Source organism: Python bivittatus, unplaced genomic scaffold (genome assembly GCF_059951505.1).
Source record: "Python bivittatus isolate LINGU-HERP-01145 unplaced genomic scaffold, Pbiv_v1 ctg000330_np1212, whole genome shotgun sequence".
Classification (NCBI taxonomy): Eukaryota; Metazoa; Chordata; class Lepidosauria; order Squamata; family Pythonidae; genus Python; species Python bivittatus.
This window is the reverse complement of record NW_028277058.1, coordinates 62,299,356-62,316,880: the sequence shown is the minus strand read 5'-3', so window position 1 is coordinate 62,316,880 and position 17,525 is coordinate 62,299,356. Positions and strand designations below refer to the sequence as shown.

Genomic DNA, 17,525 nt, shown 5'->3' with positions numbered 1-17,525 from the left:
CCATCCCTCTGGCTGCCGGTCGTCCTCTTCTTCTCTTTCCTTCCACCTTTCCCAGCATCAGAGCCTTCCCCAGAGAGCCTTCATGTTGATTGATTATGTGCCATCAAGTTGATGTCCACTCTTAGTGACCACATAGATCAGTGTTTCTCAACCTTGGCGACTTTGAGATGCGTGGACTTCAACTCCCAGAATTCCCCAGCCAGCAGGGCTGGCTGGGGAATTCTGAAAGTTGAAGTCCACGCATCTCAAAGCCGCCAAGGTTGAGAAACACTGACATAGACAGATTTTCTACAGGAGGATCTGTCCCCAACCTGGTCCCTCGGGTCTTCCAAGGGTGTCCCCATCACCCCTGTAACTGAGTCCCTCCACCTGGCTGCCGATCGTCCTCTTCTCCTCCTTCCTCCCTCCATCCCGGCATCGGAGCTTCTCCAGAGAGCTGGGTCTTGGGACCATGTGTCCAAAGTAGGATCACTTGAGCCTGGGTTTGGGTGGGTGGGGGGCGTTGTGTTGCAGCGGTTATGTTTCTATGGGGGCTACTTTACATTTTCTGCCACCCCGTTTCCGCGCATATGTGTCTTTTCTCGGAAAGGCGGGGCAAAGGCATTCGACGGCCGCCGCGGGGGACCCTGAGCCCCCTTGCGCAGGGCGCGCTGCCCTCCCCGAAGCGGGACGCGGCTCCTTTAAGGGACGTTTCCTCCTCCGGCTCGCCGGCTGAACAGGTGGAAAGGAAACAGCGCTCGCTTCTCTTGGAAACACAACGTTCTAAAGGGAGAAGGGGGGGGGGAGATGAGTGAAAGGGGGAGAGGCCAATGGGGGGAAGTGGCGACGAGGCAGGCCAATCGGAGCGCCGCTGGGCGAGAGGGGGCGGGACGCACCTTGCGAGGCTAAAGAGCGGCGCGAGCCGCGGTCGGGTCCCAGCTGGACCGGGCTGGCCGGGCGGGGAGTGGAGTTTGCACCCGGGTCTCCCGAGGGCGGGTGGGCCGCGCCGCGGAAGCACGGGCCATGGCCGCCAGGGTGATGCGGGGGGCCGGCGCCCCTCGCCGGGAGCGCGTGGTCAGCCCCCTGGTCAAGTACCTGCTCTTCTTCTTCAACCTGCTTTTCTGGGTGAGCCGGGCAGGGGTCGGGCGGCAGGCGGGGGAAAGGCGGCGTGCACGCGTGCAGTAGTGCCGTCCCGTATGAATGCGGGACCCGAGTCCAGCGGGAGGCGCGCTCAGGCTTTTGCGCTTGCGGGCGGGCACGGGGGGCGCTCGGCCGCCGTGCTTCCGCTCTCCCACCTCCTGGAGATGGACCGCTCGAGGGGTGCGCTCTGGAGCGGCCACCCAGGGGCGGATCAGCCGTCGCTTCAAGGGATCGCGGCTAAGCCCTGGGTTCCCGAACAAGCCCCAGCCACGATGGGTTGGACCCGCGGGGTGCGACTGGCACTGGCGAAGCCCGGACGGGCGAAACACGCGACGCCCGTTTGCCTTCGATCGCCCCGCGGGGGAGGCGGGCTGCCCTTTGGGTCGGGGCCGCGGAGGGGCCGGAGGGCGTCAAAGCGAGGCTTCCGCTTTCCTGCCTCGGCGGAGCCCGGAGGGCTCTGCGCTCCCTTCCACCGCGGCGGCAGGGTGGCCCCTGGCTGAGCGGGACGTGGGAACGGGAGGTCGAGTTGGGCGAGGAGAGGGCCGGCCCCAGATCACCCCTTGGCCGCTCCAGCGGGGGAGGGGGCTTCCGCAGCGCTGCTGACCCCCGCTGGCACGATTCTCCCAGGATCTCACCAAGGAAGGGGGCTTGCAAGGAGCGCGTTCTTCAGTGGAAAAACGGCCAAGGGCAAACGCAAACACTCGCCCGGGATGGGTGGCCTTCTCTGCTTTGCTGCCGACCTTTCCACCCCAGCCCCCCCAAATCTCTTCCTCTCTCTGAGCAGCTTCCCCAGCTGGGCGCTTTGGGGGCTGTTCCACTACCCCAGTGTTTTTCGACCTCAGCAACTTTCAGATGAGTGGACTTCAACTTCCAGAATTCCCCAGCCAGCATGCTGAAGTCTACCCAGCTGAAAGTTGCGAGCTGGCTGGGGAATTCTGGGAGTTGAAGTCCACCCATCTGAAACTTGCTGAGGTTGAGAAACGCCGATCTAGATCATGCCCCAATGGAAGGCGTTCTTCAGTAGACCATGGGGACGAGGCAGCTTTGCCCTGAGAATTCTCTCCAATTTGTACAAAGGTTCTTCTATCATCCTTCCTATTGTGGGACTGAATAAATAGTATCCCAATGAATAAAAATACTGTGGGAGTATGGCCTGAGGAGGTGGGCAGAGCTTGGAGAGGTTCTAAAAGTCTCCCCTGAAAAGCTTGGAGGTTCATGTTTAGCCCCCAGGCTAATAGCTCCCCGCCTTTGTTCTCCAGATCTGGGGTACCAGGGAGCAACGACTGGGGAGAAGGACCACCTGGTCCTTTGTAGGCTCAGGACTCAAAAGATGACCCCCATTCCTGGCAGGGGAGCTGCTCTGATGCTTCTGGCATTTTTACGTGCAGGTGACTTCCATGGTGATGGTGGCTGTGGGAATCTATGCCCGACTGATAAAGCATGGAGGTAAGGCATTGTGGAGGGGTGCCAACAAGGGTCCCATAGCGGGTGCCCCATTTCCCAAGTAGCTAAATGAACGTCAGGAGGCACTTCTGGAATGGAACGGGCTTTGCCTCCTCCACAGACCTCAGTGGGCCAGTTGGAGCTGGAAGAGGTAGCTGAAAGCTTCATTGGTGTGAAATGGCGAATCGGTGGCTGTGCCCAAAGTGGAGATGCTTCTTGGGGGATGACATGGTGGCTCTGGTTCCAAATCTACACTTTTCAGACCAGTAGCTGCTTTGTAGGTTTTTACTTCCCCCTCCTTGTTCTTGTTCCTGCTTTGAATGTTTCATTTTCACGAAGCGATGATTGTTTTACATTTCACATGGCTTTGAAAAGCCTTTTGCTCCAAGCTCATAACATTAGAAGAGCTGCCCTACGTTTAGAGCTTTCCACACTCAGAAGCCTCTATTTTACAGGGGGTTGCTTGCATGCTGCTCAACCCAGAAGAAAATAAATTCGGAACTCTATTTGTCCATTAGCAAGATAATTCTCCAAAAATGAGACAGGACTGCATTTGGCATTGGAGAAGTTGTTGGCTGGGGGCTGGGGAGAGAAGGTTCCTGAAAAATCCCACAATGAATCCCTGTAGGAGGGGTTTAGGCTGTAGGCATCCCAGGGCTTAAATCAGGGGTGGACAATCTGCAGTTCTGCAGATGCTCTTGAGCTACAACTCTCAGCGTTCTTTGTCATTGGCACCATTGGTTGGTGCTTCTGGAATCTCTAGTTCTGCAGTATCTAAAAGACCATGGGTTCACGATCCTTGGTTTAAGTGAAAGAGAGCACAAAGCGTTATGTTTTCAATAGAAGAGAACATCTATAGCTCAGGGTTGAACTGTGGAGTCCTTGGTGGTCTCTGAGCTGGGTTGTTTGCTTGCAGACGTTTCATGACCCAACTAGGTAACATCAGTGCAGCACTGATGATACTACCTAGTTGGGTCATCCAATGTCTGCAAGCAAACAACTCAGCTCAGAGACCACCAAGGACTCCACGTTATGATTTGGATGTATGGTCCGTAAACCTTGGTCAATAGACAAAAGCTGTTATACAAGTGGATGAACACGTTTCTCTGCATTTCATTTCCTACATAGAAGCAGCCATGGCTTGCCTTGCTGTGGATCCGGCCATCTTGCTCATGATCATTGGTGTCCTGATGTTCTTTATCACTTTCTGTGGATGCGTTGGCTCCTTGCGGGAGAACATCTGTTTTCTGCAGACGGTGAGAATGTCACCCTGTTTCCGTGACACAGTGAAAAATGGAGTGAAAGAGTATGGAAGATTGACAGCAGATGCTGTCTCATAACTTGGCAGTTATGAATATGAGAAAGGGCCTCCTCCTTTTAGAAACATGGACCTGTAGCATGAATTTCCTTCTGACGGGAGTAACGGAATGAACAAAAGGAGAGCCATGCTTTTAATAGCTAGGAAAAGTTTCCTGCTTGTAATTTCAGGACCCATCACATCTGGGAAGGGGATGCGCCTGGAAGGACAGAGAAATTGATCCTAACTAAATTGTAGTTCAGATTCATTTGAAAGCCCTTCAGGTTAGGGTTAGTGGTCAGGTTCAGTGGTGAAGATGCACAGATGGGGAGACCCATGTTCTAGTCCTCTCCCACAACAGTCCCTCAGGGGCCCATGGCCTGGTCTTCCTTCTCAGGCCAGGAGCCGGTAGGGTAGGGTAGGGTAGGGTAGTGGTGAGGAGACCCAGGTTCTAGCTAAACTTGTCCTGTTCAAGTGAGACAGGTATTTCAGAAGCTATATCAGTCTCTGGTGTGCACTCATTCAAAAGAACTAAACCAGTGTTTCTCAAACTTGGCAACTTTAAGATGTATGGACTTAACTCCCAGAATTCCCCAGTCACCATGAAGTCCACCCATCTTAAACTTGCTAAGTTTGGGAAACACTGTTCTAAACTTTTCCCTTCTGTTCCAATTAAGTGCTATTCTGGTCAAGCAATAAAAAGTTCTTAGTTTTTGGTCTGGGAAACCCCCTTTTCTTCCTGAGTGATTCTACCAAGCGACTCCCAGGTGAAAATATATACAGACAGGATCCAGTATATACTAGACAGGACCCAGGTGCAGACTGTGCAGAGAGGCCTCAGAGTCAGTCCAGTACATAGTGGCAGGGTGTAAGATGCAGGCAGGAACAGCATGTACTGAACAACACAACCCAGTAGCTGGCATTGTGTACAGGAACATCTGTACAGATGTTCCTGTACACAATTATCTAGCTCTGGACCCTCCCTCATCCAGCTGGGAGAGTCCACAGAAGGTCGTGGAGAATAACAGGGCTGAGATCTTGTGGGACTTCCAGATCCAGAGAGACAGGCAGGTACTGGCCAATCAACCAGACATCGTGGTAGTAGACAAGGACCAGAAGACAGCGGTGGTGATAGATGTAGCGGTGCCAAGTGACGGCAACATCAGGAAGAAGGAGCATGAGAAGCTGGAGAAGTACCAGGGCCTGGAGGAGGAACTAGAGAGGATGTGGAAAGTCAAGGTCAAAGTGGTCCCGGTGGTGGTAGGAGCACTCGGGGCTGAGACTCCTAAGCTGGGCAAGGGGCTCCAACAGGTCCCAGGAAGAACATCAGGGTTCCAGAAGGGTGCAGGGCTAGGAACAGCTCAGATCTTGCGCAGGACCCTCAAACTCCCAGGCCTCTGGTGGAGGACCCAAGATTGAGGAAGACACAAACCACCGATTCCTAGGGTGAGAGGGGATTTTTATTTTGTGTGTGTGTGTGTGTATGTATATACACACAGCCAAAAGACCCAAATAGCACAGCCCAGATATAATCTAAAATTTGGCATTAAAACAGTTTAACAAAAACAATAAATTGATAAATATTGCATGAAATATCAAACTTACTGATGTGTTAGTAAAGACCTTATTTTTATAGCCATGGTGAAAAATGTGGCTATTGCTGCTGTAATGTTAGGATGTTTATCTCCGAGTAAAGTTTTAACCTCTTCCTGGTCTTGATTTTAAAAGAGGCCAGATAACATCCTGCCGGAAACTCTTATAAAATTCATAATGCAATAAAATATGACCCACTGTTTCAAGGTCAGTACCGTTCCAGGGACAATATCTTTGACAGTAGGGGATTTTTTGAAATCTGCCACCGCCCAGGTGAATGCAAAACCTGAATGGCCACTCAATAAAGATGTAGACATAAGAATGGCGTGGGAAGCAAGTAAAGCTTTTCTGTGGGGATTTTTTATACAGCGTAATAGTAAGCTAAAAAAAGAGACAAGAGAAAACCCAGGTGATTTTAGATCAGATAAACATAGAAGAAGAATTAAAGAAATTCCCCCCAAAGAAATTTATTTCTCAACAAATTAAACTTTTGCAACGGCAGCTCTCTTTATTAATGGTAAGAGAAATGGAAGTGAAAATGAATTATGCAAAACAAAAGAAGGTTGAACTTGCAAATAAGCCAGGGAAATGGTTGGCATGTAAACTGAGAATCAGTGTTCCCCTGTTTTCTTCTCCCTCTGAGGGGAGATCTTTGGTCTTGCCCACCCCGTGGGCTTTTTCTTAGCGTGTTTTGTCCCCTGCAGTTCTCGCTCTGCTTGACGCTCCTCTTCCTGCTGCAGTTGGCCGCTGGCATTCTCGGGTTCGTCTTCTCTGACAAGGTAGGTGCCCAAAAGCCACCGGTGCCTGGAAGAAGGGAGTGATAAGGCAGCTTGGGGGTCCTGCTCTAGCCTGCTGACGGGATAGAGAATATGCTGGAAAAAAAGTGTCATGTCCAGGATGATGGATTTGGAGGAGGAGTGGGAAAACATGTTCCCTGTTGTGCCCATGGATGTGCTGACTGCATCTGGGGAAAGCATCCAGAGTTATTAAGGGAGTAAAGGTGTCATAGATCACCGGAAGGCAGGCACCCCATGATTGGCTTCATTCTGAGACTCATCAGAGGTGGGTAGCCAAATGTCATTCTGTGGGGTTCAAGCCCTCTTCCACAAATTGAACTTATGGGGTGTTGCATTTTTTAGGCGACTATGGACAGTGTGTTATCTTTAGGAGCTATCCAGGTCCTGGCCCTGTTGCAGGGAGAGAGATCTAGAACCTGTCAGGATGGTACCTACAGTCCACCTTCCCTTAAGTTCTCAGAGCAGAGCAGTACGGATGCTACTGTATGTTATGCCTCCTGGTTGAACGTGACTAGTAAAGAGTAGCAGTAGATTCTCCTTCAGGCTCAACTCGTGTTTCCTTGGCAGCGATACAGAAGAAGGTTGCTGGCACTTTCTTCCAGGAGTAAGGGAGTGGGCAGCATATAACTCTATGTTAATATAATTTGTTCAGAAAGTAGGTGTTTTCTAAGCAAGCCAACTCTCTCTCCTTTGTTCCAGGCCCGGGGGAAGGTGAATGAGGTGGTTAGCAACGCCATCGTGCATTATCGAGATGACTTGGACCTCCAAAACCTCATTGATTTTGGCCAGAAGGAGGTAGGGTTTGGGGTGACCAGCAAGTCTTTCTCTGGTCTGCAACATCCAGCAGCTGGTTGGATTGTCCAGTGGAAGAGGAGGGACCAAAACCAAGGGATTGGCCATTCTGGAGCCCCACTCTCGCTTTCAAATTTAAGCTGGAGGTAGGGTCATCCAGTAGTTAGAAAACATGTGAAAACCTGGATCTTTGAAGGACACTGGGAGTAAGGTGTTTTTTGATCATGATTATGGACTGTTGCAAAGTTTTGTACGACAATGCTTAATTGTTAGGGTGGTTGTGTTAATGCTGTATTTATGACTGCTGTAAGCCCCTTAGTCCTATTGATTGAAGAAGCATTTGAAATAAGGAATAAATAAATCTCGGGGACTTCTGAAGAATTGGGAGACCCCCAAGCCAGGATGTTTTGCTTTTCCTCATAGAAACTGCCCTAAGTGGAGGGAACAGCCCAAATTTATAGCGATGCAGATCCCACTTTGTGGGATTGTGGATGGGAACACCAGAAAACAGTCTGAGGCTAAAGCAGAGTTGGCCAGATGTCCTTCAGATGTTTGGGACTGCTGCTCCCACAATCCCTTGCCATTGGCTGTCACAGCAGAGACAGATGGGAATTGTAGTGTGGAGAGCACCCGTCTGCCCGCTCTTGAGTTGACTGAGAACAACTTTTGCCAGTTGTTCCCTACCTCTCTCACCTCATTCTTTAGGGAGAGATGGCAACCCTTTTCAGCTTGAAGGGTTGCCTTTACAATTATAGTTCTATCTTCCGATCTATCTGTCCACCTGGAAGTGGTAACATCCCATGAGAAGGAGGGTTCAAAATCTGTTCCAAGCACTACTAGAAATTCCTCTCCTTTTTTTTTTTACATTGGAAGGCTGGAAAAGGAAGTTGGGAGTTTCCAGATTTTTTTAAAAGCAGGAACGCAGCGTTTTTCAGTACAATCCCTTTTCGTCTCAGTGAGCGATCCAGAGCGTTGTTGATCGGAGCCAGAAGCCAAACGTCTGAACTAAAAGAAAGAGAACAGTGCCTTGAAAATGCCAGCGAATGAGTAACGGGCAGGAGAAAGTGCTTACAATGAGCTTCCTGCAAGGAATTGGGGGTGATGCGTGTTTGTACGTTTGCCCCCAACGTGCGTTCTCTTTCCTACCATTTTTCAGGCATCCTGTTAGTGTTTTGTTTTCCGTAATGGCATTTTGTTCTGAAGCTGGGTTGTCACAGAAGGCAGGCAAAGGTGATGGGAGGTGCAGACAGCACCCCTGGGATCCAAGAGGAGGGATTATTGGGCGCGGGAGGGAAAGTGGGGCTGAGATTCCTTCTTGGAGGGGATGTTATCAGCTCTTCTTTTCTGCTGGATGTCTGCCCTGGTGAACATCAGCTCGGCCTGAGAACCCAGCTCCAGCATGTGCCGGAGACCCTTTGCTCCCGAGCTCGTCCCCCAGAGGGCCCCCCCACCTGCTGCCCTCCCTTGCTCGTCCAGGCCCCCACTCCTGCCATTTGCAGAGAAAGGGAGGGGGGCTTTCCGACCTACCTGTGCTAGGGCAGCCGCCCAGGGGGATGATCCTATGATGGAGGCATCAGGGTGTTCTGGGGTGAACTGAAGAGAGCAGGAGTCCGAGAGAGGTCGAGGCAGGGCGCGAGAGCTCCTTTGGCACGAGCACTTGCTCTGTGCAGCTGGGCGTTGCTCCCAAGGAAAAGGCCAAGGCTGGCATTCGGTCCCAGCGGTGGAGCGAACCCAGCAGGAGCTTTGCCACCCCACAAGGAAAAGAAACTTCGGTGTGGGTATTTTCCCCGCTGGGTTTGTAAAATGTGGCATCAGTTATTTCAACAGATGGAGAAGAGACGTTGCAGGAGGAGAGATCGCGTACGGACACATTGCACGATGTGCAGCCGGTTTCTGCCATCCGCTGGCACAGCTGGGTTGTTTTCCTGGGCTTCAGGATGTCCCTGCAGAGAAGGGATGGGGAATGTAGCATCTCCACGTGGTTTTCATTTTGGTCGTTTATTGGTAACTCTTTATTGTTTTCTGTTTTTAAGGGCGTGAGCCGCCCAGCATCCCACATGTGAGATGGGCGGCTATATAAATTGAATAAATAAATGTTGGCTCGAGCAGAGGCGCCTTAGGTGCGGGCAGATCACCTCTCTGAGGCCAGTTCTTCTCCAGCTGCATTTCTGCCTGATCTCTCCCTTTCTCCCCGCCCCTTCCCTCTCCTTCCTTCCCTTGCAGTTCAGCTGCTGTGGGGGCAACTCCTACAGAGACTGGTCCCGAAACATGTACTTCAATTGCACACCCCAGAACCCCAGCCGGGAGCATTGCTCGGTGCCTTATTCCTGTTGCCGGCAGTTGGAGGACGAGGTAGGCAAAGCAGAAGGTTCTTTCTGACGGGAGCCTCTTTTGCCCATTGAAGTCCAGGCGGACAGGGAAGGAGATGGGTCCGAAACCACGGGGAGCCACTGCTGGTTATAACTTGAGTTGGCTCGTCTCTCGAAGTTGGGTGGAACTGGCTTGGCTTTGCTTTCATACAGAGGTGGGCAAGCTCTCCAGAGCCCCTCAGATCAGGTACTTCATTTTCTGAAATGCTTTTGGTGTGGTAGAAACATTCTCCCAAGTTCGCTTCTGCACGCACAGTTCTAGGATGTACGCAGAGAGGTGAATTTTCCAGAAAATGTTGAATAAATATGTTTTCTGGAAAGTTTTCCAATGCAAATGATTCTGAGTCCAGTTAGCATATACATCTAAACATCCTTGGTCTGCGCAAGTATTTGGACCATGTTATTTGAGGTGGAAAAAAATTGAAATCTAGCTTTCTTTATGAGGTTTGAATGTTGCATTCAAATAGAGCTTTGCTGTATGGAGAAGCATACTTCTGTTGCACTGTGGGAAACAACGTTGGGCAATAAAACAATAAAAGATCATAGGATCTTAAACTCGCCAACCTTGCCTGAAGTGGAAAACGTTGACCCTGGAAAATGTTCCAGCCCACATCTCTAAACTTTGAATTCTGTAAATTTAAATTCCGGTGCCCTTTTGCAATGGGAGATTGAACTCTGTATGTGTGTGTGTGTAAGTAAGTAAAACATTTTTACTTGCTCTGCAGTTTGAGAAACTCTTTTACATGTTCGGTTTATCACAAATGTGAGCACTGCTTCTTATTACCTGCTGCCCTGAGAAACCACGTGTGATAGTAAAAGTGCAATCAATCCAGAGAAGAGGTCAGAGGATGCTGGTCTGGGGTGTAGCTTTGCCTAGCAATCCTTCCCCATGTGACCGGCTTGTGCGTTTTCCCACGCAGTTGGTCATCAACACCATGTGTGGTCAAGGGATGCAGACTCTCAGCTACCTGGAAGCCAGCGAATTCATCCATACAAATGGCTGCATTGACAGTCTGGTGGACTGGATGCACAGGAACCTCTTTCTCATCGGCGGGGTGGCCCTGGGCCTCGCTGTTCCCCAGGTAAGGACCCAGCTTCAGCCTTTGCCAGGTGCCACACACAGTGGAGGCTCTCCTTATGGAGGGAATGTGATCATGGGTGCACCCCAGTTCAGATTAAACTGTTTTGTTTTTTAAGGTTTGAAGTCTCGTGAGCTGAATCAATCTTGTAAGGCTGCGGTTCCCAAACCGTGCAGCAAACTCACAGGGATAACACAGTGATACTCGACATTTGTCGGACGCTGTGCAAGCTATGAGTCTAGGGGCGCTGTGAAAAAAATTACTGAGACGCTAAGGGTGCTGTGAACCAAGAAAGTTTGGGAATCTCTGTCATAAGCTTTCAAAAACCTGGGAAAGGGTTTTGAGATTCTCACCTGAACCCTTGCGAGATTTCAGAAACACCACTGAAAGAACACAGCCTTTGGTCACCTTGCAAGAGCCCGATTATTTTAAATCATTTGTTAAACCATTACAATTGTTGATTCGTTCAGGCTTCATACGAAGCCTTAACTCAAGAATCATGGACTGGGATCACACCATGTGAAATCAAACCATGCTGATGTGTGGAGCGATGGGCAAAGCAAATCTGTGATGGCAGGTGGGAAGGACCTTGGGAGACAGGGCAACAAGACGCAGCCAAGGGAACAGTCAGATAAGAGGCAGCTGAGCCCCCAGCAGGAATGTGGGTGGAGAAAGAGGCTCAGGAGAGACCCTCCCTAGTTTCTTGGGCTGTAAAGGGGATGGGGAGAGAAGTATTTTCAGACTTGCAAGATTCTGTTCACGTAGCTTTACAATAAAGTAGAATTAGCTCATTTGTGGTGTTTCCTGTCTGGTCTAGCTAGTAAGGCTGACAAAATCAAAGATGGGGACCGACTGTCCCTCCTTACTCCATCTATCTGCTGGTGAGACAGACTGAACTTTTATCTTTATCCATGTTGTGTCTCTTGTGTGTTTCTCTCCCCACTCCCCCCCCCCCCATGCAGCTGATTGGTATCCTGTTGTCCCAGGTTCTCATCAGTCAGATCAAAGATGAAATCAAGCTCCTGAGCTATGATCAGCAACATCACACCGATTACTGGTAGCAAAGGACAGGCATCAAATTACCAAAAGAGCCATTTGGCCCAGAAACTTTCCATTTCTGCTGGCATCTCTTGGGAGCTGGAAAGACCTCCTTCCAGCTAAATTTGCAGGAAACTTGGAGGTGGACACCTTCTCTCTTTCCCCGGAATATAGGAAGAGGATCCCCTTAAGGTGGACTTTGAAGAAGCAGGATAGGAAGAGTGTTGACACTTTTGAACTTTGGTATTGGAGAAGGCTCCTGAGAAGCGAAGAAAACAAAGCAATGGATTGCTGAACAAATCAGCCCAGACTTCTCACTTGAGGCACAAGTGACAGGCTCAAATTATCCTACATCAGACACATTATGCAAAGACCCAGCTCTCTGGAGAAGGCTCTGATGCTGGGAAGGTGGAAAGAGAAGAGGATGATCAATAGCAAGGTGGATTGTGTCAGTTACGGGGTGATGGGGGCATCGTTGGAAGACCTGAAGGACCAGGTTGGGGACAGATCCTCCTAGAGAAGGTCTATCTATGTGGTTGCTAAGAGTTGATGTCAACTTTATGGTATATAATCAATTTTAAAAAATCTTCCTAAGGAAGGTGAGATTTGAAGGAATGGAGCTGCTGAAAATCCATCTGGTTTGCATATCCCAGAGGGTTGTAGCAAGCACTTACACCCACGGCAGGCAGAGAGCCAGGATGTGCAGCCACATGGTCCCGCAACATTTATAGGAAAGCAAGGTCTTGCTGAGAAGTTCATCCAAAACAAAACAGAGCATGGATAAGCATTGTCCATAACAGTGCAGAACTCCAGTTACCAAGGGTTGAGTCAGGGTCCAGAGCTGCAGAGCCAATGTTTAGGATGCAAGCAGGAATCACAAGCATGGGAGCCCAGAGCACATTGGTGTGGTTGTCCCCCCAAAAAGAGCGGTTGCTGGTGGTGGCGCCAACATAGGCTGGCCATGAGTATGGCTCAGTTAGGCCATTCTCATCTCTACTCCTCAAGGAGCCAAGTAGAGCATCTCCTCAGTTCTTTGGAGTTCTCATGCGTCCTTGGGCTGAGTGGTCTTCTAGAATTGGGGCCCTTGTCAGCTGGCTCTTCCTGACCTGCTCCAGCTGGCTGAGTCAGCCTTGTGGGGGGCTTGCTTCCTTTCTGAGGCTGACAATCTGCTGGATCGGGCCCCTCCGCTTTTGACTCCTCCAAGTCAAAGGAGACCGTGGCTCTCTGGAACAAAAACGAGGCCAGGAGAAGTGACCTGCTACCTTCCTGATCCTTTGCATGCTTGTGTTGGTAGAAACGTTTGGCTCTTTAGATGAGTAGTCAAACTTTAGATGGTGCAAGGTTACAGTTGGGAAGGCAGAAGATGGCAGCTGTAGACTCCTGGTGCAAAGGTAGGGCAAGGGTCGATCTGTGTGAACCCTCTGGAGGAGTCCTTCCTGGGCAGGGTTCCAGATCCAGCCAGTCTTACCCTTGTTAATTCTGGAATGTAAAGGATTGTAATTTTTTGGAAGACCATCCTAATTCAGGATTTAACTTCCTCTTAAAAAGAGAGAGTTGGGCTGGCTGTGGAATTCTGGCCATTGAAGTTCGCCTATCTTAAAGTTGCCAAGGTTGAGAAACACTGGTCTAAATCTTTTGTGAACGTGAGCAATTTCCTCCTCCGGAGCTGTGGGTTTGGGTCCTTTGAGAGGAGGCTAGAAGGTCCCCAGAACTTTCTGTGGTGCCTACAAGACCTTTCCATTCCAAAGAAAATCATTTTCAAATTTAAGGAATAGAACCTAGTAGGCTGAAAATCAAAGCACCAGCTTCTCCTTGATCTCTGCTCAAATGGATCTCCTCAATTTTCCTAGAAAACGTTAAGGAAGCGAGGCTGCAACACAGTGTCCCTTTTGGAAGGCTACAGTCACACAGCAGGCATAACTGGAGTGACCTATTTTCAGGAGTCACACAACGCATGCCATCATCAAGTAGCCAAGGGTTTAAAAATGTTAAGCATCCTTCCCGTGCTTCAAACATTAATTCATTCAAGAATATTTTGAGGGATCTTTTGGATCCCTCAAAGAATGTTTAAAAAGGGATGGACATTAAATGTCTTATGGCAGTGTTGTCCAAACTTGGCCACTTTAAGATGAGTGGACTTCAACTCCCAGAATTCCCCAGCCAGCATGGCTGGCTGGGGAATTCTGGGAGTTGAAGTCCACTCATCTTAAAGTGGCCAAGTTTGGACAACACTGTCTTATGGGGATATAAGAAATGTGAAAAATTTTTAACTCACATTTCATTTTTTAATTTATTAAGTTTATATGCCACCCGGCTCCCAGCAACTGTGGGCAATTTGGTCCCGCACTGTTATAGCTCTGTTTTGGTTTCAAATCAATACATATGTTAACAATCTGGGGAAGAAATACACGTAAGGATCTCAGTGTACTGTTGAATTATATTCCTAAAACACAGCATTTGTCATCCCATGAAGAGTTCTGGCTCTCTCTGGCCTGGGGTGTAGGGCAAAGAGAATAATTCTACATAATTGGAATAAAAGTCCTGATGGATATAGGATATCAGTTTCTTATCTATTTTTGGGTCTGTGTTTTGTGTTTGGTCTGTGTTCTAAAAATGAGTAGATAACACAGTATGTTGCTATATGGTTTAGATTTAGTAATTAGCTTAATGATTGAATTCATGTTATATAGGTGCATATGTGTACCAGATGGATCTTTCTGTTAATTGGGGGCGGGGGGTAACTTTAAAAGTTAATTTAATTCATTTTAATTACTACATCTTTAGGAGATCTTTCTTCATCCTATAATCACTATTTAATGGCGACTCTTTTATTTTATATTTTACCATTTTCACACATACATTAAAAAAAAAATAAAGCAAGGACCTGGGCGGAGGGGGGGAACGAGGACATAATTTGGTTATTCACTTAAATGCAGTTGACGCTTCTTTGCTGGACAAATTTGCAGCGACCCACAAGAGACGCCAGCAGCCCTCGATGTCCACCCTAACAGTTCGAGTCCAGGATAATTTCAGCATTGGCTGGACTGCTGAGGAATTGTTGGGTTAGAAGAGGCTGGATTTCAAGCAGGCTGCTTGATGCTAGATCGCGCTGTCATGTTGTACCATAGAACAGAGCAGTGCTACTCAACCTTGGCAGCTTTCAAAGGGGTGGACTTCAACTCCCAGAATTCCCCATGCTGGCTGGGGAATTCTGGGAGTTGAAGTCCACCCATCTTAAAGTTGCTGAGGTTGAGGAACCCTGCTCTGGAGGAGCGAGGGGGGGTCGATGCCAGCTTTCCTTTTCCTGGCTCTTCTCCGCAGCGCAAACTCAGAGCTGTGGGTCTGCTGTGCAGATGCTGGCTGGAAATGAAACTTGAGAAATGGGTGTCTGGGTTTCAGGCCCTGCTTTGGCTTTGGCGCCGGCCAGGTGTCCCCTCTGTCTGGATGCCGGGTTCTGCTGCTCCTGCGCCCCCGCCCATCTGGGCCGGGCTGAAGAAGCGCCGATCGCCTTGGTGGGTGGCGCTTGGCGGACCCGGTTTCGTTGCCAAAAGAGGGAGATCGGTTCCCGTCCGCTGATGCCTTTGAATCCAAAGGGTTGGTCTGGAAAGGGGCTACCGGATTCCTCCTGATTGGCAACACCTCTTGGCCTCCTTTTCCCCTTAGAATCCCATTTGCCATCCCCCCTTTCGAGCCCCCAGCTGGGGGTCTGGTGATGCTCCTCCTCCTCGCGCTCCCATAGGACGCGCGGCCCCTCCCTGCTCAGCGCCCCGTCCTTTCCCCCGGCTCGCTCGCTCGCCCGCTCCCTCCCTCTCCCCCATTGGTCAGCGCAAAGTCAGGATCCCGCGCCCCTTCCAGCCCGCTCCACCCCCGGAGCCAGCCCCGCCTGCGCCGAACAAGGCAGAGCGGCCTGCCAGGACCACCCCGCGCAGAGCTGGCCGCCCGCCGGGCCCCCTGCGCGCCTTGGAAAGTCCGGCAGCTGCTTCGGGACGCGTCCCAGGCGCGGGTTTCCCCCTTCGAGCGAGACGAGGCGGAGGCGGAGGCGGAGCGCAGGCGCAGAGCGAGCTCGGGGCCAGCGGGCATCCTCCCAAGGCGCCGTCTGGCCGGGGGAAAGCCCCTCCGACGGCCCGCATTCCTGCGGCCGGAGCCCCGAAGGGCGCCCTCCCTGCGTCGGTACGCCCCGCTCGAAGCGCGAGGCGGGCGCAGCGGCAGCCCGCTCTCGTCCGGCTCCCTCGGCCTCCTGGCTGCGCGAGGGGTCCCCGCTGCCGCCGCCGGGGGGGCCGCGCAGCCAGCCCCTCCTCGCTGACGTGCGCAGGAACGTGGCGCTGGGGCCGCGGCGGGCGGGGGGACCACACGCGCGCTTCGCCGCCGCCGCCGCCCAGGCTCTCCCAGCGAGCGGGGCTCCGGCGGAGGGCCGGCCGGCCAGCCACCCACGTTCTGCTCCGAAGCCAGAAGCGCCACGTCAGAGGCTGGCCGGGCGGGGACAGGCGACAGCTGGCCGGCAGAGCGCAGGGGCCCTCGGCTGCCCCTCCACCCTCGGGCGGACTTGCTGGTTTGCTCCCCAGGATCAGAGCCCCGGCTGGCCAAGGGCCCCTCCAGCTCCGCGGCCTGGCCCTTGGCCTGGAAGGCCCCTGAGGCGGGGAGGGGAAACGGCCAGTGGGTCGCTGGGCCGCTGCTTCTGGCTGCATCCTGCCTCAAAGGATGCGGAGGTGGCTTCCCCGACCTCGAGCGTCCCTTGAGGTCAGGGGCCAGGGATGCGGAGCATGGGGCATGACCCAAACTTTAAAGCGAGCTCTTGGCCAGGAGGAGTCAAAAAAGTCAAGATGGCAGCCGCCACCGTGCCATCAGAGGCCCACCCCCTCCTCTGCAAATAAGACCATTGGCTTTTTGACCCTGGCAAATTCGGGCACTAATTTACAATTCCAGGCTCATCTGAAAAACACCTTTGTGAGGAAGGAGAGGAGGGGACAGAAAGCTTCGATGCCCTCCAGCGCCTTCGGTTCAGTGTGCGATTCCTGCTCTTAGAAAAGCAAAAGACGACCAAATCATTTTCTGCATGTTTTTGCGGTTGGGGAATCGCCCTGGGATCCCAGAAGAGAGGTCTGGCCTCTGAAAAGATCAGCCGGGTCAATACCTTTTCTCCAAGACAACTCTAATCCCAAGAGCAGGGGTGTCCATGTGGAGGGGGAGTCACAAAAGTCAAGATGGCAGCCGCCACCACGCCAACTCTATTCTATTCTGCTACTGCACACAGTTGTTTGAAAAATTCTTGGGCTGTTGCCCACAAATGTAAATCTGTTACGTGCTCAACTTGTCCACTTGGAGGGTCTACACAACCATCAGCAAAACCTCACAAGCCTTTCTCGGGGTGACCCTCTAGCAGCTGCTTCCTTAAGGGAGGGAGACCAGGGAGGTCACAAAGACTTCTTCAGACCACCCGGAGCACCCAGAGGCCAATCCTGCGTGACTGGGCCCAGGCCCTTCAGGGCCCTGTTGCCCCTGTGGCCATGAGTTCCACCGTTAACAGGCACCGTATAAAGGAGCTGTTCTGCTTATGGGTCCAGAATGGCTCTGATCTGGTTTCGGTGGGTGACGCTGAGTTCTAACACGGGTCAGAGCCACCCAACGTGCTAGCTGAGGATCAAGTGAGGCTGAATCGTTGGGGACTCAGAGGGTTGTAGGAATCCAGCCCCAGTGCGAAACCGGACACGAGGGTCCCCGACAGCCGATGCTTTATCTCGGCACCGCACATGACTGGAGGCCGGCGCTGTGCTGCGTTACGCCGGGTTTCGAACCCGCCAGGCTGACTAGCTGTTTCCAGCGCGTTCCTTCTCCCAGCCCATTTTAAATCTCGGTGGGCGGAAGGGAGGGGGAGCTTCCCTCAGCGTCGCCTTCCCCAACCGGGCGCCCTCCACTTTCCTGCTTAGCTCCCATAATCCTCGACCAACCGGGGGGGCCTTGGGGAGGGCTCCTCCGGCGTGTCGCTGGCAAAGGGGAGGCT

General features: G+C 51.6%; 1 protein-coding gene across 1 annotated transcript; it reads left to right on the top strand.

Moving 5' to 3' along the window:
* Positions 1-902: 902 nt before the first annotated feature.
* On the top strand, positions 903-13,670 carry TSPAN33 (tetraspanin 33). The gene is made up of 8 exons (XM_088141465.1): positions 903-1,104; positions 2,508-2,565; positions 3,691-3,818; positions 6,157-6,231; positions 6,949-7,044; positions 9,265-9,393; positions 10,331-10,492; positions 11,452-13,670. The coding sequence occupies exons 1-8, from the start codon at positions 1,003-1,005 to the stop codon at positions 11,548-11,550; spliced, it is 849 nt and encodes a 282-aa protein (XP_087997591.1). The 5' UTR covers positions 903-1,002; the 3' UTR covers positions 11,551-13,670.
* Positions 13,671-17,525: the final 3,855 nt, after the last annotated feature.